The sequence below is a fragment of the Chroicocephalus ridibundus genome, chromosome 1 (assembly GCF_963924245.1).
Source record: "Chroicocephalus ridibundus chromosome 1, bChrRid1.1, whole genome shotgun sequence".
Classification (NCBI taxonomy): Eukaryota; Metazoa; Chordata; class Aves; order Charadriiformes; family Laridae; genus Chroicocephalus; species Chroicocephalus ridibundus.
Window position 1 is genome coordinate 47,604,416 of NC_086284.1, and position 22,507 is coordinate 47,626,922.

Below are 22,507 nucleotides of genomic sequence, written 5' to 3' on the forward strand. Positions count from 1 at the left end.
TGAAATTTACTGATTTCCACATTGGAAAGCTCTACTGTTTATTGAAACTGGCAGTAAATTTTAAACATTAAAAGAAAGTATTTCTTAAAAAATAAAAGCATCACCCAATACAAATAGAACCTCCTATTTTACTTAAAGCAAATTAATTTTTAAATTGGTTTTGTTTATTTAAATTCCCATTTTCTGGAACAGCATGTGAACCTGCTGTTGCAGCTTTTTTCACCCGACAGATTTACGTGGAGGAGGGAGAACTCCGGGATAAGGACTTAGGGAGCATGTAGGACACGAGGAATAAAAGCTGGGCTTTTGAAGAGTGAGTATGGAGGGTAGGTGACAAAGAGGTGTTAATTTTAAAGTAGGCCAAAAATCTACACAGTTCAAGTCAAATCCAGAGGGGTTATTTTAAAAATGTTGCGTCCTCCCAATATTTGTCTAAAGAAGGGATTACAAACCTGTAAATATATCTCTGGAACTTACAGCTAGCAAAAGGCGTTAAACAGACCTTAAGAAAACAACAGGTAATGAATGGAGTTTTAATACCTACAGAGCAAAAATAACTTTTTTGGTGCCTCCGACCTCTTAAGTCTGCTCTGAAATTGCTCAAAGGAAAATGTGAACAAAGACTAATGACAGGAGCCCTTTCATATTAAAATAATATATGGAGCAACAGTGAGTGAGAGGAATGCAATGTTTGAAAAAGCACAGACTAAATAAAACACCCATGTACTCACTAGCCCTCTCTCTCTTCTAGGGTGGTGTCTCAACCCAGCTATAAAGGAACATCTCGGGGAGGAAATGCTGTCATTTTCTCAGGTACAAAACCACATTTCTGAGATGCTTACCGTCTCCATGTAACGCCGCTGAAGACCCCCTGACACTGACAAATAGGCTTCATTACATCTGTGGCAAAGGTATTTGCTCTCATCTCTCAGGAATGATATAGGCGTTGATCAAGGACAAAGCACCAAACACTAAAAAATTCATCTGGCCCGGGGGCTATATTCAGCCTGCCTCTGTAAGGGCCTAACGAAGCAGCCGCACCTTCTGGAGCAGCGGCACTGAGATGGGTGATTCGGACCCGGTGCTGGCTGGGGCTCACGGATGGAAAGCAGCAGTTGTGGTCCAGTATCTGAGCCCCACAGAAGGTGCTCTGGTTACAGCCCTTGGCTTCCTCCACCCCTTGGAGGCAAAGCCACGGCTGTGGTGATACGATGCCCTGTGCTCACAGACTAAATCCGCTCCCACTTCATGCCAACTGGAAAATCTCAGGCTTTTGCTGCCATTGACCCCAGAAAGGCACTCTGCCATGTTCCTCCAGAAATGAGTAACTGCTAACTGAAATGAGGTTGCACAGAAATACATAATGCCGATACATAAAAGAATGCCAATAAAAGAAAATCATATGGAGGTGAGAGACGAGGAGCAATCTCTTCTGTATCAGATGATGTAAAATTATGTCCCACATAACCTTAAAGCAGGCATCATCTGTCTTTATTTTCTTCTTCAGCATGATTCACACAATGTTTTAAATTCCTTGGGCTTTTCCATACAGTAAGAGGGTAACCACAATGAGCTACAACTGGATTTAGCTGTGAGCATCTTTAGATGTGAAATCCAAGACAAATCAAATTTCCCTTTAAATGACTGTAGAGTTAGTTAGATTTCTCAGGTCACAGTCCCCATGCTGGGCACCACTTTGGGATACATTCACACCACCCAGTGTACTCTGCATACTTAGAAAAAAGAGAAGAGCTTTAAATGTCCTCCACATGCACTATCCATTATACATCTTTCAAGTCTCTATGTTCTTTACCAGCTCCCCTAACAGACAGCATCATTTGTTTCTTCAATTTACATGATATGCTTCAAATTTACACGCTCTCCCTATTTAAGACGAGACAGATGATGTCTATGAAAACTGGATCACGATATGCAAAGGTTATGCTTTGGTACCAATACAGCTGCGATTCAGGCTAAACCAGAATATTGCACACTAGGATTTGCAGACTAAGTAGCCTGTGGATGAGAATTGAAAGTAGCTTTTATCCACGTGGTTGGCCAGTGGGACAGTTTGTCCATGACCGGGTGCACCACCACATGCATGACCAAGGGACATCACTCACAGCCAGCAGCTGCTGCCCTGCAGGGTCTCTGTTGGCAGCCAGAACCTGCCATCTTTGGATAATCATACTTTTCACTATTTAATGCATTAACAAGGCAACTGAAATCAGTATGAATAAAAGAGGGTTTGTGTGCTTTTTGTATGATCGCTTCATCTATCCACAAGGTGTTTTCACTTGCTCATGTCTCCTTTGCGCTGTTACAGCAACCAGCCCAAACGATTCTTCTGGATGTTTGTTCTTGTTTTCCCTCTTCTCTCTCCCTAAAACAGACTCCCCTGTCGTCTCATCTTTCCATACACACCCTCTATCTTCAACTAATATGCTGATTGAGGCTATAATGAAAGGTATTATTTCACCAGAGACTTTACTGCCTTGCATTTGACCTGATAAATGGCATGACCCTAAGGCTTTATCCTGCTGCCTTCACCGTATCTAGCTTATGAACCTATTTTCATTATAGTTACAGATGACTGAAAAAATAATGACAAGTCCAGGGAAATTTTGCAGCGAAATGGCAAACATTTTTGACTACTTTGCAGCTTTCCATTAACATTTCAGAAACATTCAGCCAATTGGAGAGCAGGTCAAGATATATGTCCTCAATTTTATGGCATGAAAATATCTGCCTGCTTTTTGCCAAAATAATTAAGTTATTTAATGCATTTTACAGCTTTCACAGACCCATGATTTCCAGTTTCACCGACTTCACAGAACAGCTATTAAAGTCTAGTTTTTATAACCTATATCAGCCTCTCAACAGAAGGCATGATTTGTCTCTTTGATTTACATAAAACTTATCAGATTTCCATCATCTCTCTTCAGAGGGAACATTCTGTAGATCTTTCACAAACCAGGGCTAGTAGAAAAGGAAACGTCAATTCATTAAGATAAATTTAAATACTTTTAGAATGAAATTTTGATGGGAGAAAAAAAAAACCACAGTGGAAGGAAGCAGTATTACTTAGTCTGCAATGCTCAGCCGTCCTACTGGAAGCGTCAAAGGCAACTTCAGTACCACCTAAAAGGCCTGAAATAGCTGTAATGCTATGGTTGTTTTCCTCTCTATCTTCAAAGTGAAAGCAGCAAATGAAAGAAGGTGAGCCCCACCGGGGCTGTACGGGCGCAGACCTCACTGGGAAGAGGAGTTACAGCTCTCCCCGTTCCTGGGGCCGACAGCAGAACCTACGCTGAGCACAACGCAGACATACGCAGACCGGCAACCCAACCCAGGCCTGCCGGTTTTCCCATTTTTAAAGATTACTCACTTGTAGAGTCACGCACATTAGTAATTTTCTTTGCATCCACTGAAGCAGAAACTAACTCAACACAACTCCGGTGAGCCAATTTCTCACAGTTTCTCCTTGCGGAAAGAGTTGATAAACCTGAGCTGCGAGATTGCTGGCGAGCCCCTAAGGCTCTCCATCACACCCGATACCTCCTGATACCTTTATTTGACGATTTGACAAAACAACAACAAGAAGCTGATACTAGAAAGAGAAATTCAATACCAGTGCTCGTGATTTACAAAACGCTCTATTACAGGTTTCACTCGCAGTTTTTCTAGTTGGAGAGATAATACGTAATTCAAGCTCGCCCCCCAGTGGCCTCCATGCCTGCACCAGTACACTATGTTTTGAGGACGCTGGTGAGAAGTATTGGGGAGCTAGACGATAGCATACTTAAAAAAACTAGGAGTTACTCAAAGAGAATGAAATGCAGCTGTTACCGTCTATAATATTTTGTTTCCATTTTTAATTAAGATGATTGAAAGAAGTATACCTTCCAACCAATAAAGTTGTTAATCCTGACAAAATACTGCATTGTTTTTCCTCCTGCATCCAAATGACTACAAATGTTTCAGTGGCTATGCATATATAGTAAGTGAAAACAAAAAAAATAGTTCTCAAACACGTCCTGCTGAGGTAAACAACGGTCAGCAAGATCAGCCTGCCTAACAAAAAAAAAAAAAAAATAGTCCAGATTACTCAATGCTGAGTTTCTGTGATCTTTTCTCAGAAAGTTTCCTACTGAAACTTGCTCACCCTTGCGTGCATAGCTGTCATACTTCATTTATACTTATCCAAAACTGCACACTAATTACTGTGGGTCATACGTGTATAATTAACTTCTCTCCCCTGAAGCAAAAGTAAAGGCCAAGATAAAAAATGTAAGATGAGATGAATACATAGAGTATGTTCATGGTCTGTGCTACAGGTAAAGTCAGAATATACCAACTTCTTACCAAGACCTAAGAAGTGTTCTGTAAAAAGCATTTAGTTTTAACAGCATGATACAGAATTTCTCACTGGATCTGTTGGCTAAATTCAGTGCTCACCTCCTTTCTAGACTACACTTACACTGCAGCAGGCATGAAGACATGACAATATAAAGCAGTTGACAGCTGACCATTTCATGAAGGGGTTTAATTTGATTTTTTTTTTCTTTTTTCCCCCTGAAGGAATAAACCAGCATCCAACATGACTGCAACATATTTCAGGCAGCTGCCTTTTGGGGTGGGGATTCATTTCAGCCCGCTAACAGGTAGCTAGCTATCTGGCCTTCCTCTGTATTCAGCAGTGAAAGAGAAGCACCTTCGCAAGCCAATCCCTGGGTCTGCCCGAAGAGGGAATAACGTGCCCCAGAGGTGCCAATCCCTCTTCACCGACTACCCAGAGATCCCAGACAGATAGCACAGCCTAGACACCCAGCTGCCAGGGAACCAAGGCTGGCGAGATGGATCCTATGATTACGGCAGGTACAGAAACTCCCTTCATGCTGCTGGAGAGGTACAGCTGCAAAAGCTCTAAATACCAACACCACTCCAGTCTTCAGTGTCTAGTTTTGAGCACCCAAAGTGCACAGCCTGAGATTCGGTGGTGCAGACTATGCAGCGGTGTGTTACCCACAAGCACTGGTCTGCCATGAGATCGCTAATGAATTATAGACTCATCACAAATGTGATTCTTGGTGATTTAAAACGTCACGACAGAGAAGAGCCTCCTGCGTTTCTGGGCTAGCTTGGGTGTGACGTTGCTGAGGTTGTTCACATCTGGTTTTGTAACTGAGCTCCGTACACGGAGCTTGCTTACACTCCTGCACTGGTCACCACTCTTGCAGGTTAGAAAAGTGACCTCCCTGTGGTATAAACACGTAAGTGGTATTTTTGGTTCAAACCAAAAAGTCTACCAGTTTCACACCTCTGCTGGGCTCTCTGCCTTCTAATCTGCTACAGCCATATAATGCTCAAAGGGTGATACAGGCAAGAATAGGGAAACAACTTAGAAAGCAGGGCAAGGAGAAGGAAAGGGACAGAATAGGGTTAGATTGGGATAAAAGAAATAAAACAAGAATGATAGAGAACAAGGTGAAAGGGGAAGGGTATACAGAACATATCGGAAGGGTAGGGATAAAAGACCACATTGAAGATGGGAAAGAACAGGGAAAAGGAAAAAAGAATTAAGACAAGACATGATAAATTAAGAGAGAGGAGAAGACACAAGCATTAATGGGAAGATATGAAGAAACTAGAATAACTGGCCTGGTGGGAAACGTAATGAAATTCCCAGATTACCAGAACATTTCCGCTGTTCAAGGAAGGGACTCTTGCCTTAAAGAAATTGGTTTAGTAGGGGGTATTAGGACGGAGCCCTGTTCAGTATTCCTCTCAACAAAAGTCCTACCAACCAAAAGACATATTGGAAAGAGTGACAGAGATGTGGCCTCATTTGAATTGGAGAAGCCCTCACTTTTTTTTTTTTTTTTTGTATCTCATACTCTTTAGAGTACATCACAGCACACAAAGCACCAGCAGATTCTCAGCAAAGAACATTTTGCTACATGCTGGATAAACACCAGCTTTTCTCCAAGAGTTACAAGAATGCTTAAGTACATTACAAGTAGAGAGATCAATAAATTTAATTTCAGCAAATCAGCAGCAGAGAAAGGAATGGCATTGAAACTCAGAGCATTCTGTCCACTGCCTTTCTAGCCACCCAAGCGATCCCCTTTTAAATTGGTCTTGATGACTTCAAAGTGCTGCTCCTGAGTTTATCCACAATAAAATTACCGCAGTCACACATCACTGCTTCAGCTACCCTTATATGCCTGTCATGTAGACCAGTAACAGCCCATAATGTTCATCAGGACAGCACGTATTGATTAAGTGTTAAGTATTATCCTCACTGAATGGGACCCAGCTCATCTAAGCAACTCTCTTGAACTCTTGTAGGGACTTAGAGCTACCTATTATCATAAAGTGACCGACTACCCTCTGTAAAGGGGTGTGTGGTAGGTGACTCTGAAAGCCTCCAGAAAGAATTATAGAGCTCTTGAGTTAAGACTTGAACTGAACTGAAGGCATTTGGTGGCACCTAGCATTCAAAGGCTAGATCTGCAAAAGCAAGTAGTGGCTCAATAAGAGCAGGACTGTAGAGTGAAAAAAATGGTGCTGAAGATCCATGTCCACACTATACGCTCTTCTTGAGGGTTTCCCAAGCACTTGCTCGCTGAAGCACAGTAGGTGTGTTCCTGGAGGCCACTTTTCTGTTTAGTTTCATCTGAAAGGAGTCTGGTTTGCGCTGACACCGCTCTTGTGCTGCCAAGTGGGGATGACAGGGAAGCTCACTTCAAAAGCACGCTCTTGATCTGCACCAGAATGCCAATGCTGATGCACTCGTGGACATCTCTGTTATTCAGGCACAGGCCTTTGGCTCTTCGTGTAGGTTGATGAGTTCAGTACCTCCTAAATTAGGCAGAAAGGAACCTGCTTGTCTTAACTGTGGTACACAGCACCAGCAAAGTCTTACCTGTGTGTGTCCTCCGGTGAGCCTTCAGGTGGGAACTTTTTGTGTACACTTTGTTGCATCCCTCAAAGTCACACCGATGGATGCGCCGCTTCCTGGAGTCTGGAGACTCAGACCTTCTCTGACGCCTTGTGCTCTCAATACTGAACGGTGAAATTGAACTGAAAAACGGAACAGAAGCAAAAAATTAAGCAAGAACATGGGGTATATCCTGGGCCCCAAAAGATCAGCAGTAATGTATCACTATGCCAAAAATGGCCTTAACAATTAATTAAATATTTCCTTTTCTGCAATGTAGTCCACACCACATATTTGAAACAATTTCTGCTTGAATTAGAGTGTATTTTGCAGTATGAAATAATATAAATCTTGATTTATAAGAGCTTATTGCCAGAGAAAATGCAACGATCCTTGAAATACAGCTCCAATAATGAAACAGGCTGACTTTATCTGAGCTTTATTTCTACTTTACACATGTCCAGGTCCAAGCTTACTGAACCCTGCTTTCTAAACAACTTTATATATAGCCTCCATAATTTGTCTTTGACAAGTTTAAATGGGTAAAAATCCTGAAACCTTTTATGAAAAAGTGTTTCCAGCACCCAGATCTGGACTATGGATCCTCGCATTTGGCCAAACAACTGTTGTTTGCTTGCCCACAGATTGCTAAGAGATTCATATTGCCCTGCAGCAGCGATTTTTTCCATTTACTTATTTAACAGTTCTCAATCTATCACCTGCAAGTCAATGAGTTTTATTTCCTTTCAGACCACTGATAACTAAAAAAGTTTATTAGCACGTGGCCAGTGAACAATCCCCACAGAAACGCCTATGCTTAGCGAAAGATATTCCCTTTACAGCAACATCCTAAGGCCTATCAGTTATCCCAATTTTAAGCAAATAAAAAAGTAATGCGGAATCACGTTGCTTTATTTTATTAGACTTTATTAATAAAGTCTAACACTTGAGCAAAGCCTGCTACAACAATGGTTAGATAAACTTGTGTCATAAACTATGCCAAGATCCAAACCCTCATCAACTCTCATTAATTATACTACCCACGTATAAATCATTATTAATTGATCTCCTTATATACCCCATTATGGTTATACTGCACAGCAGACATATTCACCTACGGTTACGCTAGCCTGTTTAGCTACTTAAAGTACTGGAAGTTTCTGGGGCTTCCTCCACATTCTTATGTTTATTGACATTCAAGGTAGATGATCTAGAGATTCACCAGCCAGCTCTTTTAAACTCTTAAAATGCAAGTTCCCGGTTCTCCTGAAAGAATTTGTGACTGTCAAATGACAATGAATTGGAGGAAAAGAAAGTGAATCTTATCATGAAAAGAAGTAAGCATGAACCTTTGGGGAAGATAAGATACTAAAAAAGGCATTTGAAAGAAGCACCGACGTTGATGCATCTGCTGAGAAGCTCCTACACTATTTAAAAAAATTGGGTACTCTCTTTCTGACAGCTTTCTTTTCCTCTTAACACGTTATATTCATATTTCACCTTCAGGCAAAGAGATTTTCCAGATTAATTATTTTTGCCTATAATACAATGTACGTAAACGGGCATGAAGGGAATTTCTGAAATGGAGGAAGAAATGGACAGAGGACCATAACGTTGATATTAACTAGCAAAAAGTAGTCCCCAAGAGAGTAAGATACATCAGTACTTCCACTATGTGACAAGAATACAGATATGTTTAGCTGTCACAGAAATGGCCTAGGAATTGCATTTAAGCATCTGCATCTCAGGGCAAATAAAAGTCTTGGGTTAGATCATTCACTGAGAACGGTCTCACTACTCCAGGTGTTTTTTTTTTTCAAACATCCCACCAGCTAAAATAAAAAGCAGACATGTAAATCAAATCTTAAAGCTCAATACTGAAGGTACAAAACCCAGTGCTCGAGACCAGAAAATCTTTATCTTTAAAAATAAATATTTGTGCACCATTTTTGCTGCATGTGATTTACGAGCCATCTTAAAAGCCTATTTTGCAACAAGGTGTTCAGATCCCTGATAGTACAGCTCGTTTAAATGGGAGGAGGATCAAGCTTATAATGCTGCTGCAATTTCCAGCCCCGAGACATGAACCTTGAGCAGAGTCAGCACCTTGTAAAAAGCTATTTGTCACGTACAAGAAAGTGACCTCAACGCTGGGAACTGTGCTGTGCGTTCCCAGGTATTTACACAGGAGATGGTGGCATAAAGCAGTGCCGCGAAGGTGGCACACGATTAATGTTTGCTGCTTCTTAACTGGATTGTTCCCTCTTTCCAAAAGGCGAAGCATCCCACCTACCCTGCGCCAGAGAAAATAAGAGAATAAGTCACAGAAGGTGCCACGCATTGCCACTGTCCCCTCATGAGCTTCACTGCCATCGCTTGCTCAGCACGCTGAAGAGAACCGTTACCGTCAGCTGGAACCAGCAAATGTAATAACCTCATGCCTTGCCTTCGCAGCAGCGCAGGCTAAATGACAAACTGGCCAGCAGAAGGGACTCATGGCAAGGTAGGAGCCCACCTCCAAGGTGGTCTTCCCCTGCCACTCTAACCCTCGTGGCTCCGGGGTTCTCAGTGGTGCAGACACGCTCACTGGTGGAAAAGGAGCCAGATCATAACTGATATCACCAGCTTTGTTTAAGCTGTGCACAAACGGTCTTGATTTTTTACCTGGAGACATCACAGGAAGCCTTAAAAGGAGCACAGAGATGCTTTTTTGAGCTTCCTGAGGTTAGGCCCTCCCACAGGAACTTTCAGTTGATTTGCTGATGTTCTTTCCCTTGGCTCTTCGCAGTAAAGGGACACCCTTCACTTTCTCAAGCAATTTCTACAAAACACCTGTACAGACTACCTGGAGAAATATTAAAAAAAACCCTAGAAAACAACTCCTCAAAACTGTGTTTTGTGCCTTTTAAAAGCTATGGGCGTTCTGCCAGGTGGCTCTGCTCAGCGCAGGGCTATGGAAACTACTGCTTGATGGCACCATGGTGAACAAAGACTTTGAGAATGCAAATGACCTGGAACTCACAGGTGCTTACTTTTTTTAGTGACTTTTTTTTTCTTTTTGTTTACAGTGTGTTTTAAAATCATGTAAATGAAATTCAGAAATACACACACACACACATATATATATAAACATATCGTAGCAGCCTTTCTTGACTGTTAAGTGGCCCTCGCGGACTGCCCAGAGTGAAGACCTGGAAGCACGTCAGTAGCTGAGAGCTGCCAGGGTGCCCAGAGGAGGAGCTGGCAGTTCTCCTGTTAACAGCCAAGATCTCAGAGAGCCTTTGAGGCTCAAGTTGGGGTTTAGCAACTGCACTGACACCATACGTAACATCCCAGCGGAACTGCAGGATGCGTCAAATTACTGCTGATACATCAAGTCTGAAGGATAAATAAACAAAGAAGAAAACTGAGTTCTGACCTGTCAGCTTGACGTTCATTTATTTGCAGTTAGTTATTTCTAAAAACACTGTAATTTCTCTATTAGTGTAGAAACTGTTACACTAACAGAAATCCTGGGAGGCTGCTGGCTGCCTCCATAAGCAGCTGCAACACCTGTAGTCAGTAGTGCTCATAGGGCGAAATGAATGAAAACAGTGTGAGCATTTAGGGTGATTTCCAAAACTTCAGCTGTGTGATTTCCAGGTAGAAGTGAAAACATGAATCTCTGCAACTCACACAGGGCCAAGTGCTTGTCTCTCTGATGCAAAAAAAGTCTGCAAAATAAAACAAAGACTGGGGCTTCGCCAGTAGATGGCCATCAAGTTCTCCTGAACGTGATCTGAGCTGCATGCGACAGGGATTATAACAGCCCTGGTAATACGGGATTATTTTTCCTTTCTGTAAATGCTGCCCATGACCTCCTAGGTGTTTTGCCTTCATTATACATGCAACCTACAAAAGGCCCTTGGCATATGCAGTAACACCATTAAAAACACATGTAGCAGGTCTTTGTATACCAATCCCGTGTTTTGTGAGTGATCACAGACTCACAGAATGGTTCAGGTTGGAAGGGACCTTAAAGATCACCTAGTCCCAACCCCCCTGCCATGGGCAGGGACACCTCCCACTAGACCAGGTTGCTCAGAGTCCCATCCAGCCTGGCCTTGAACACTTCCAGGGATGGGGCATCCACAACTTCCCTGGGCAACCTGTTCCAGTGCCTCACCACCCTCACAGTAAAGAATTTCTTCCTGATATCCAATCTAAATTTACCCTCTTTCAGTTTGAAGCCGTTACCCCGCGTCCTGTCACTACACTCCCTGATAAACAGTCCCTCCCCATCCTTCCTGTAGGCCCCCTTTAGGTACTGGAAGGTTGCTATAAGGTCTCTTTGGAGCCTTCTCTTCTCCAGGCTGAACAACCCCAACTCTCTCAACCTGTTCTCATAGCAGAGGTGCTCCAGCCCTCTGATATGCCGAGCAGAGCTGCCTGGGGAGCACGGTGTGTTCACTAAAGCTTTCAACTGTGTTCAGCGCTACGACACACCAACAATGTGCCACGTAGTGAGGAGTAGCTGCTCGGTGGCTGCTCCCCACAAACAGCCTGCTCACATGCCCTCACCCCCTGTCAAACATGCAAGGTTACCTTCAGCCACCAAAGTACGATGTTCCTGGTGCTGCCAGCTGCCCAAGCAAGCCAGGCAAGAGCTGGCTGACACAGCTAGCGCGGAGCCGGTGATGTGCAGCTAGCCGACGCTTTGCTCTTTGCCATACCAACCCAAACAGTGTCCCAGTGTTGCGTTTTCGTCTCTGTGATTGACACCTTTACTCTCCCTCGGCCCCTCTGCTGTGAGCTCAGGCTCTTTGGCTACATCTCCTGCCTGCCTCATGCAAAACACACTAATCCAGGGCCAACAGGTACAGGCTTGTGCCCAAAGTCCCCCACACCTTACCATCCATCTCTCCTTTACAGCTTTCAGACTGTACTACCTTCCTCCCTAGCTGGCCCTGTAGTTAAATGAGGGCCCTATAGCTCAAAGTGAAGTTAACATCTGTTTTTAGTACCTTGACAATAGTCTACAGCTGATAAAAACAGATGTTAACTTCACTCTGGGGTGAGACCCAGGCATGTATCAGCTGTGTCCCCTCCACTCTGGCTACCACAAGAAGGAGAACCAGACTGGGCTCGGCCCCCTGCAACATCTGTTCAGCTTGGATGAGGGGCTCAGCAGGCCAGAGCATGCCCCACAAGGTGGGCATAATGACAGCCACGGTCCTCTTGTGTCTCTCAGGCTGTGGACTATCGAAGGATGTGATTTGGCTAAGCTGGCATACCAGGACAGTCTTGCTCCACTTATTTTCCCTTGTGTCAGCACCAGCACTTGTCTGATCCTGCAGTGAGCCAGTCCAGGGACCCACAATGACAAAAAGCCAATTGTGCAAAAAACGACTTGAGCAGCTTGCTTGGTTTTTTTTTGCTGGTTTAGCTCCCTCAACAGCGGAGTCTGCCGAGTACCTGCACTGACACATGGGAGAGGACGGGAACCTGCGGCCAAGGGTGAGGGGAGTGTCAGTAGCCCTTTCAGTGGCAACTAGGTGTGACACCACCAATGTCAAAACTTCAATGGAAATTCAGATTTTGTATGAAGAAATCGAGAATATGGACGTAAGCAATCAACGCAAGGAAAAACTGGAAAATCCAACTTTTGCTCCAAAACAAAGCTTCTTTTTGTGATTCTTGGGTGTGCAGAAATAACACACCCAAAGATAAAATGAAAACAAAAGGCTGAAAACAAAACCAGGGAGACATTAAATACTTAGGAAGTGACAATGTGCCTTGGCAATATGGGATAGAACCAATAGGCAAACATTCATGTCTCACCTTTAAGCCAATTTTGGACATCCAGATATTTACTGTTTTACTTTGTTTTTAAAGAGAATAAAGATATAAATATACAATATTCAAATACACAAATAGTGTATAAATTTAGCAATGTGAATCATTGTAAGACATGCAAAGCTCCTGAGCCAGCCTTTCAGTTGTAGTAACTAGAAGTGCAGGCAAAGGATATAAAAGCAGAAGACTAGAATATAACATGTCTGCATCCAGACGGTAACAGCAGTGGAAGAAAATCCTTGGATCTCTAGCATTCGCTTGGCATTCAAAGGGAACCCAGGCTGCAGAAACATCATGGATTTTGGCCACTTAACAACTAGAGCTTTTAGGTGAATATATATGGGCTTTTTAAAATCTTGGCCGGCCCAAAGGATCCAGTGGTGGGACGTCACCCCCCTGAGCATGTCAGTCGATCTCACGCAAACCCACGGCAGCTGTGGGTCCTCCTTCGGGCAAAGTGGGGCAGTAGCACTGCTGAAGGCTCACGGCACAGCTCCCCGACAAAGACAGTCGCAAGCAGAGAGGACCACGGTCCCAACGCCTTTGCTTGGCTCCACTGGCACATTTCTGAGTCAAGTGAACATGTGCACGGCAGCACGGTGCCCATTCAGGGAGCTAATCTCACTTAAGATAAAGTATCCTCTCTCTGTTAAGACCTTCAAGTTTCAGATGCTAACAGGCATGATACGGGGACTCTGTGTGCTTTTGAAAAGGGGAACTGAACCACATTTCCTGGTTTCCAGCTCTCAATTACTTTCTTTTGTAGTAGCTTTTCACATAACCTAATTTTATTTTCTGATAGCGTGTATAATGTTACCTCCCCACTCAGGATATTGGTGAAAGTATCCTTACAAACACAACATATTAAACTGTGAAGAAATAAGATACAGATTATTTTTCATTACAGTTTATAAAACCTCACCTAGTATAGCAGTGAGATGCCAAAATCCTACTACATAAAAACACAGTAGTTTTGTCGCTTTAATATGCTTAATAAAGATCAGTGTAATCTCCTGATAAAGTCTTCCCCTCAAATATTTACTTATTGCTTTTTTTTTTAATACGAAGTTTCTACTGTCTCCCCTTCACAGATAACCAGATGCACATGCATATATACATACATATTTTTTACTCCTCTTTGATTCTTAGATTCTAATTAATGTTTCATGAAAGGCAAACATCTGCCTTAGGAACGTAAGACATTAAAACATATCAAGCAGTACTTGAGGCGATCATAAAAGGAAAATATGTACTACTCTTTTATTAGCATTAGTTACTTCAATCAGTGTACTCTAAGGTGATGTTATACTGGAAATTACACTTTTTGTCAAGAAAGAAAGGAGGAATTTGGCAGCATATACAAACAGTACACATATTAAATAGGAAAATCACATGGGTAAACAAGACACAGATAAGAGATGATTTGAATACATTTGGTTCAGAAAGTGCCTGAGCTGAAGATGGTGGGAAATCGCTCCGGGAGCAGAGAGGAGTACGAGCACACTAAGTTTTCCCTGTTAGGATCTGTCCTAGATGTCTGCGTCTGGCTCCTGTTGGAGGCAGAGCCCAGGCAAGAGGATCCTCAGCTCTGGCTCCGTACGGCCATTCCTGGGCTCTTACATCCCTATCCCAGGCAGTCAGAAAACAAAATACCCTGCACATCTCTGACCACGATTTTATCTGCAGCATTTATTCCCACTGAGAACAGTTAAAGTTGAACTCTTGAGCTGCCTCGCAATACCCGAGTGTGTTACAACATCTCTCCAGCTGTGGTGGAACCAATAGCGTGACTATACATGAAACAAACTTCTGGCAGTGGGAAAGAGCTTTGGGGTCTACTAGGAAAAGCACCAATGTGAACCATGGCATGCCTTACCAAAATTATCCATCACCTCTGTTATCAGCTGGGTTAACCTGAGACATGAGAATGAGACAATTCCCTGATCCTCCTGAGCCGTGTTCATGCTGTGGGATCTGGGAGCACTTTCCAGCTCCTAGTGCAGTGCTGTCCTGGGGTGTATTCCAGCTCCGCTGTGGGCTGAGGCCCGAGCACACACCACGTTCTCCTCTTTCATGCTGTTCCTGTGTGCTGGATTTCTAAGGAAAGGAAGCTGGGCCAGAAAGTATCTACGACATGCTCCAGCATGTCCCCCAGATCTGATTACCGGATGACTGGGACTGCAAAGCACACTGCTGATAGAGAAAACCTATCGATTAAGCCTATGATGAATTACAGAATGATAGAATCATCAAATGGTTTAGGTTGGAAGGGACCTTAAAGATCATCTAGTTCCAGCCCCCCTGCCATGGGCAGGTACAACTCCCACTAGACCAGCTTGCTCAAACAACTCTGAAATGCCACTAAAAAAACCCACACCAAAACTTTCCATCTATTTTACCCTTATCATTAACTATGAAAATTTTATCTTAGAGACTTACTGTGTAAAAGCACAAAGGAATTACATGTTAACTATCATTGCCTACATAATTAAAATGTTTATTCCTGGTTTTAGGAAAGTTCCCGGCCGTATGACAACGTGCACCACCTGCAGATCCTGCCCTATGAACGAGAAACTGGGCCAGCCTCTCAGCAGAGACAAACTTATTCCTGCATGACTACATCCAGCCGTAGCCAAGCTTAGGCAACAGCAGCTCCTGGACCAGTGACACCCCTACCCCTACCAACTACTGGGCTGCTGCTTAACAAAGATGAATTTCACGTTTCTCCTAACATGGCAGGACATACAAAGTTTGTTTCTACCTGTAAAAGCTTTAGAAACGTTTGACAGTAAGGCAATGATGTTTTACACATAGACAAAATAGTTCCAGTAATTTTAAATAAAATTCCACTTCATTGCTCTCTGTCTTCCTCTTGGTTTGCATGCTTGGCCTTAGGTTTTGCCATCAATTTTGAGGTGACAAATGCCAGCAGTCATTTACATCTGTTTAGGAGATATTTTTTTCTAACACATGCAACATCCAAAAGATGCACAGCCACATGATCAACAATTCCAGCTCTTTGGGAGAGCTGAACATGGTGCGAAGACTGCTCTGGATGCTGAAGTCCATGCTAACAACTCCTTTGGTAACACATCACACTACCATGGAATGGAGAGCAATAGAAAGACTCAACTGGGGAGGGAGCTGTGAGGGTCATCTGCTCCAATCTGCTGCTCAGCAGGGTTAACTTCAGAGCTAGATCACATTGCCCATGGCTTTGTCCTGTTGAAGTCTGAAAATGTTCAAAGATGGAAAAAAAACGCATGTCTCTGGGCAACATGTTCCAGTGCTCAGCCACGCTCGTGTTCTAAAGGGAGTTTCCAATGAATGCTTGCTTTTTCTAACTAGTTCCTATGTAAACGTTTATATTTATAAATACACATATCTACATAAAAGACAACTGAGTCTTTTGACTCATGAGCTAATGCAAGCCTGAATTTATTTCTTTTTTAGAAAAAAATATAGCTTGCTTTGCTTTAGCCCAGTGTTCTTCCAAGCTGAAGTGAAAAACCACAAAACCTCAAGCAGTGGGGAAAATGTATCTTCACAATGAACTTGCAGGTGCAATAAAGTGCATGAGCAAAGGTCTGTTCTTTGGATCCGAAGACAAAGCATTGTACACCTTCCCGAAAGCAGGAATAGCTCCTGAAATCCTGTGTGCCGAACGTGTTTAATGCACGCTAGTTCAGGCCTGAGTATCTTATTTTGTCCCCTCCTTTCAGAGCTGGCTGAACAGCAGTGATCATTCACAGGATCTCTCACGCACCAGCCGTCCTAACACTCCTTCCAGACGGAGGCTGCATCAATGCCGAGTCTGTTCTTTCTTTTTTGTCCCCTTCTAAACAGAGCAGAAAACTGGGTAACCGAGCACCTCCAACTCAGATTTGAGAGCACAGGGCCCTGCTTTTTACCTTTCAGGTTCCCTTCTGATTCATACTTTTCCTTCATGTTTTCCTGGCAACACATAGGGCAAACAACCTACAGCAATACCGGTATTCTCAGCAGAGGAAATTAAAAAAAAAGTGAAATAAAGACTACTCTGTTGAGAGACACGGGCTGAGCTGAAATTTCCAGCAGGGAAATTAGATGAGTTTTCACCTTTGTTCCGGTTACTTGCAGAAACAGCGTAGATGCTCCACTTTCCAGTGTAGGACTCCCTGCATGCTGTACCTTGCTCTCCAGATTTCACTTTCTTCTCATATCTCTAATCCCGATTTCTCACACCTGTGCAGCACAGTAGTCAGTCCCAACATCTGTACAATGACGACTCTCACCTGTGCATCCACCTCCTCTTGTTGGTCAGACTAACAAATGTGGAACTGATCACCACGCTGGTGACTAAAAATTCTCTCTTGTGTATCCTCAGCTGACAAAATTGTCAGGTAAGGTCTTGCCAGGTCAGTGACATTAAATGAGGACATTGCGTCTACTGGGACTGAAGCTCATGGTATGACCTTTTCTTCCTTCCTGTTCATAACACTTATTATCGATATGTTAAACATTTCATCACCCTGGATACCTGTGTATAATGAAATTATGGGTGGTCATCTGTCATGCTCTGTGCCATCAAGCAGATTTTGGTAACTACTAAATAGTTGACTCCATTTGAAGTGTACACGCTGGTGCTCACATATCTAAAGATAACCTGCCACCCCCAACAGAATGTCATCTCAAAAAAACAATTTTGTATGCCACACAGCCCTCTACAGGCTCCTGCCGCTGAGAATATATAGATGAGAATTCATCTATTGCAGAGATATAACAAGTGTCATACCTCTAGGAGAAAAGGGACTAAATAATTTAATTCATTTGGGGACAAAAATGTTACTGAGCACAATATCAGGGATCTAGGTTTCTTTTTCTAAACGTGCTTTCTAATTGATAAAGTTTGAGATTTATGTGGTTTTTTTTTTTCCTTCCAGAGCACCCTCTCCTATCAAAAAGAATTTTTTATAAAAGAAGATAAGAAAATATTCCATAAATCAAAATTGTTACTACACCCCAGAGGCCATACAGATTGTGTTACCATGCAGTTTTGTTAACAATGAGGAATCCTGATGTATTTATGTTATACAAGAAGCTTTTCTATTCAATATGCTAACTTGTACCTGTCTTTACAGCCATAGAATCACAGACTCATAGAATCATAGAATCATTTAGGTTGGAAAAGACCCTTGGGACCATTGAGTCCAACCATCAATGCCATTGCCATCCAATCATCGCCATGCATGTCGATGAAGCATCTCTCCATTTAGATTGCAAGATCCTTGCTACACCTTTTTTGCTGGTTTGTGTTTGCAAAGCAAAATAAGTACATTGAGGTCCAAATCCATGAACAGAGTACTAATACACTACTGCAACACAAAGAAACCCCACTACCTCTGCTTGCATGTGTGGTTTTCCACACCTATTTATATTATAGCATCCCCTGAAAACGCAGCAATGTTCTGGGCTTCACTGCGTCCAGTACTCAGCCTCCTTTCCTGGGGACTGCCATTTCTTTTCTCTTCCTGCCCTTTATTTTCCTTCCCTCTTTCCCCAGACCTGCTGCCACCTCCCCATCTGGGAACTGCCCCCCTAGAGAATCACAGGGACAGTTTTTGTCACCAAGTTAGATATTCACACAGGCAGAAACGTACGTAGGTGCAGTTTCACTGTGTTTGCTAGTATCTGAAAGATTTCTAGTGATTTCATCTGCACGTTGGCATAGAGGGCGTCCCTGAAAGTTCAGGAAATCACTCGGCCATACAATTTCTGAAAAAGAGGAACCTATGACTACCATCTATGAGCTGGAAGAGTTACTCAATCTTTTTACTGGCCTTGCACAGATCGGTTGGACCATGTGGGCAACCATTCCTCTTCTTCTCTCTATCATTGAAATCAATCCGATTTCTACCCAGTGAATACTCAGTCTGCACACTCTTGAGTAACTGCGGGTCCTTCCACTTGTAATTAATTAGGCAACAGAGCACTTATCTACTTTTCACACATACCAATAAGGCAATTTTCAACAATTCCTTGTTTATCATTACACCAGTTCAGCAGTCAGAAAGATACCCAGCTTGGACGTGGGCCCTGGAGAAGTCTAGCAAAGCTGCCATTTAGAGTCAAACAAGTCGAGTCAAACATACACTCACCTAATAGAAAGAGGAAATCAGAGTATTGTGGTTTTCATGAATTGGCCCCCTTACCAAGGCAGCACTGCGTTTGTGATCTCAAGTGCTCATGGGCAGGGCAAGGTTTAAGAGAAGAATTTCTTCTGTAGGCAGACTTCATATAGCCATAAGGTAGTTTTGTACTAAGAAATCTAAGGATAAACATCTTTAACAGATCTGTTTCTCACATTAGAAATTGTTGCATTGTTTCCATTGCTCCTATTCCTATTCTTCAGCATAAATACCCCATAACTTTTTCAAGAGCATTGGTTAGACTGGTGGCCAAGCAGCTCCACTCGTCTGGGCTCCACTGGGTTGAGTTGGCTGGATGGGCTTGCTCTCATGCTCCTCCACTTCAACAACCAGGTGGCCCTATTTCCTGGTCAGGAAAAAGTCCAGACACCTTTAGGATGGCAATATTCTTCTTTAGAAAGGCAAGAACAAAATTCTGAGGGCTTTTTGCCGTCAAAATAAAGGGTCAAGATTTCACCCTATCTGTGCTCCAGCCCCACTAAGGTAAAATCAGACTGAGGACTTGGCTGGCTGTATTAACTATCACTTTGTATGTGAATTTACAGGAAAGTTCTCATGCAAGGATTTAAATTGGCTAAGATTTAAATTAAGTAGCCTCTTCAGGTTTTTTGAAATGTTAGACAATGTGTTCTCCTGATAAGAAATGTTTTCCCACTGGCTAAAGGGCGTATGTCTCCCTGTGGGATGTCAAGTATTCAATTATTTGAGGGAAATTATTCTGCTATTTCCAACAGACATTGAATGTTTTGTTCAGAAAAGGATAAAAACGTACAAAGTTGAATAAGCTTTGCAACTGTCAGATTTTTGACCCAGCCCTTCCCTAAACACTAGCAACAGGTAAAACTGCATGTTTTGCAGGCTTTATGAAATAAATTTTATTTACATTCCTCCCACAAGAATTATTTAGATAAATACTTAAAAACAATGGTGCCTAATGAAAGAAAGAGTCCACAGTCATATAGTATTGTAGTTAAATGAACACTTTTTCCCAGGTGGTTAAATAGCCACCATTATCAGATTAGCACACTTTCCCTTTCACTCAAAAATGTCTCAGGGAGGAGGGAAGGAACTCTGTTTCCATCCACAGAGAAACATCACCCAGTCACCAGTGGGATTTCTTGCAGATGCCTTAGAAACACATATCAGACCTGCTTCATCTGCCTGATACTCCTTGTCCGATTTAGTGCTAAAGAATATTTCTATGGCCTGGTTATTACTTGCCATATTTATTTTTTACACTACCTCCACAAAGATTTACTTTCACACTTGGAACCACATTCACATTACAAAGGAAACCTTGCAAAGAAGCGAAGTGGATCTGTCTAGCTGCTCTCTCTGAACCTGCCGCATCCCTCCCGACTGCGTCTCCTACAACGCTGAGAATCAAGGGATGGTAATAATGGGCCACTCCGTTCACCTTGCTAATTTATGCGCGTTGCTCATTAGCGCTCTGCCAAGCGTAGTTTTTAAGTCCCGAAGGTAGGTCAACAGATCTGAGTGGCTAGAAGAGAGTGCTCTGAATTTCAAGCATCTTAAATGTGTGGTCAGGAGCACCGGTCTAGGATCCAGTTGTCCCTTGCTTTGCCACAGGTTTCCTGCATATATTAGCCCAAAGCCAGTTGTGCTGACCCAGGATCCAGTTAATTCGTCTCTGTAATTTCTACTGCTTCCCTGAAAGCACCAGGCTCCCAAATAACACAAATCCACATCAGGACTTCTTTAGATGTACTTTTAAAATTTCCTTTTTGGAAAATAAAAACAAAAACAAATCCCCCCCCACCTACTTCTGGATATGTTCCTCTCCCTAATCTGTTAAAATCTCTGCTTGTTTACTATCTGAGATCTTAGAAACAGTATCAGTCACCAAATAAAGCACCAACTAGTACTGCCAATATAGTAATTAAGAACAACTGGCGTGCTTACGCTCAAGCTTTGACTGGAGAAATCAGTCTGTTAAAATCTAGCAAAACTCAACCCTGCACATATGTTGTTTTGTTTTGTTTTGTAAATGGGATGGAACATACCAGAACTTTAAAGATCAAAAAAACCCCATAATTTCGTAAAACATTTGGAGCCTTCGCATGTAGTAAAAAGGGATAATTATCAAAGCATTTTGCTGTCACAATTGTTCATTTGGAAGAGGCACAGAAAAAAAACCCAAATCCAAATCCAAAACTCCCGGCACGACAGAATGATATTGCTGTAACTACAGCAAATAAGAAGAAGTGTTAGGCAGGTGCAAGGAGACATCAGAGCGGCATTCGGCGCAAGGTCAGACAAGACAACCGTGACCATCACAAGCAACTGCCTGAATAAGACAAGCTCAACATCCCACCTTGCAAATGGGGTCCCGTGCCCCACGTGCACCACGGAGCCGCCTGTCCCTTTGGGGAGGCATCCCGGCCGACACCGTCCGGGAGGTGCGGGAGGAGCTCAAGGCACCTCATGACACCCACCCAGAGGTGAGGAAAAACATTTGGGGAGGCAGGGGGAGGCGGGGAGAAAGAGAGAGCAGGGCTCTTCCCTCCCGCCGCAGTTCTCATTTCTTTGCCCTCTTACATTCCTTTACCCCATATGGGAGGGATGGAGGGTGAAAGACTGTCATCGCAGACTGAAATTGAGTTTAACACAAGATCACAAGTTGGACGCATAAAACCCAACTTGATGTGCCCGTCTCCATTTTTTCCAGAAATATTGCTGTAGGGAAACCCGTTCACTTCAATTACACCCCTGAATTCTCTTTGGAAACTCCCATTTCCAAGTCTACCTCTTCCCCATCTGCCTAGATAACTGGAGGTCCGTTCTGAGTTTCATATTAGTTGTAACAGCAGCCACAAAATCCACTTCTCATTTAAGTCTCACATTTGGCCACCCAAATGCAACCCAGTTTTTTCATAGAATCATAGAATCATAGAATTGTTGAGGTTGGAAGGGACCTTTAAGATCATCGAGTCCAACCTTTAACCTACCCTGACAAAAGCCACTTCTAAACCATGTCCCTAAGTGCCCCATCTACCCTTTTTTTAAACACCTCCAGGGATGGTGAATCCACCACCTCCCTGGGCAGCCTATTCCAATGTTTAATAACCCTTTCAGTGAAAAAATGTTTCCTAATATCCAATCTAAACCTCCCCTGACATAACTTGAACCCGTTTCCCCTCGTCCTATCACTTGTCACCAGGGAGAAGAGGTCAGTCCCCATCTCTCTACAACCTCCTTTCAGGTAGCTGTAGAGGGTGATAAGGTCTCCCCTCAGCCTCCTCTTCTCCAGGCTAAACAACCCCAGCTCACTCAGTTGTTCTTCATAAGGTTTGTCCTCCAGACCCCTCACCAGCTTTGTAGCCCTTCTCTGGACACGCTGCAACACCTCAATGTCCCTCTTGTAGCGAGGGGCCCAAAACTGAACGCAGTACTCAAGGTGGGGCCTCACCAGTGCCGAGTACAGGGGGATGATCACTTCCCTAGTCCGGCTCACCACACTATTCCTGATACAGGCTAGGATGCTGTTGGCCTTCTTGGCCACCTGGGCACACTGCTGGCT

The 22,507-nt window shown here is 43.1% G+C and overlaps 1 protein-coding gene across 12 annotated transcripts in view; it reads right to left on the reverse strand.

Annotated features, from left to right (window-relative positions):
- The window catches only part of KLF12 (KLF transcription factor 12), a 254,133-nt gene that overhangs the window by 17,367 nt on the left and 214,259 nt on the right, over positions 1 to 22,507 (reverse strand). For all 12 annotated transcript variants that reach the window (XM_063335585.1, XM_063335567.1, XM_063335560.1 and 9 more), the window contains one exon: positions 6,929 to 7,086. In XM_063335585.1, the coding sequence (XP_063191655.1) occupies positions 6,929 to 7,086 (158 nt within the window). The remainder of the gene's footprint in view (positions 1 to 6,928; positions 7,087 to 22,507) is intronic.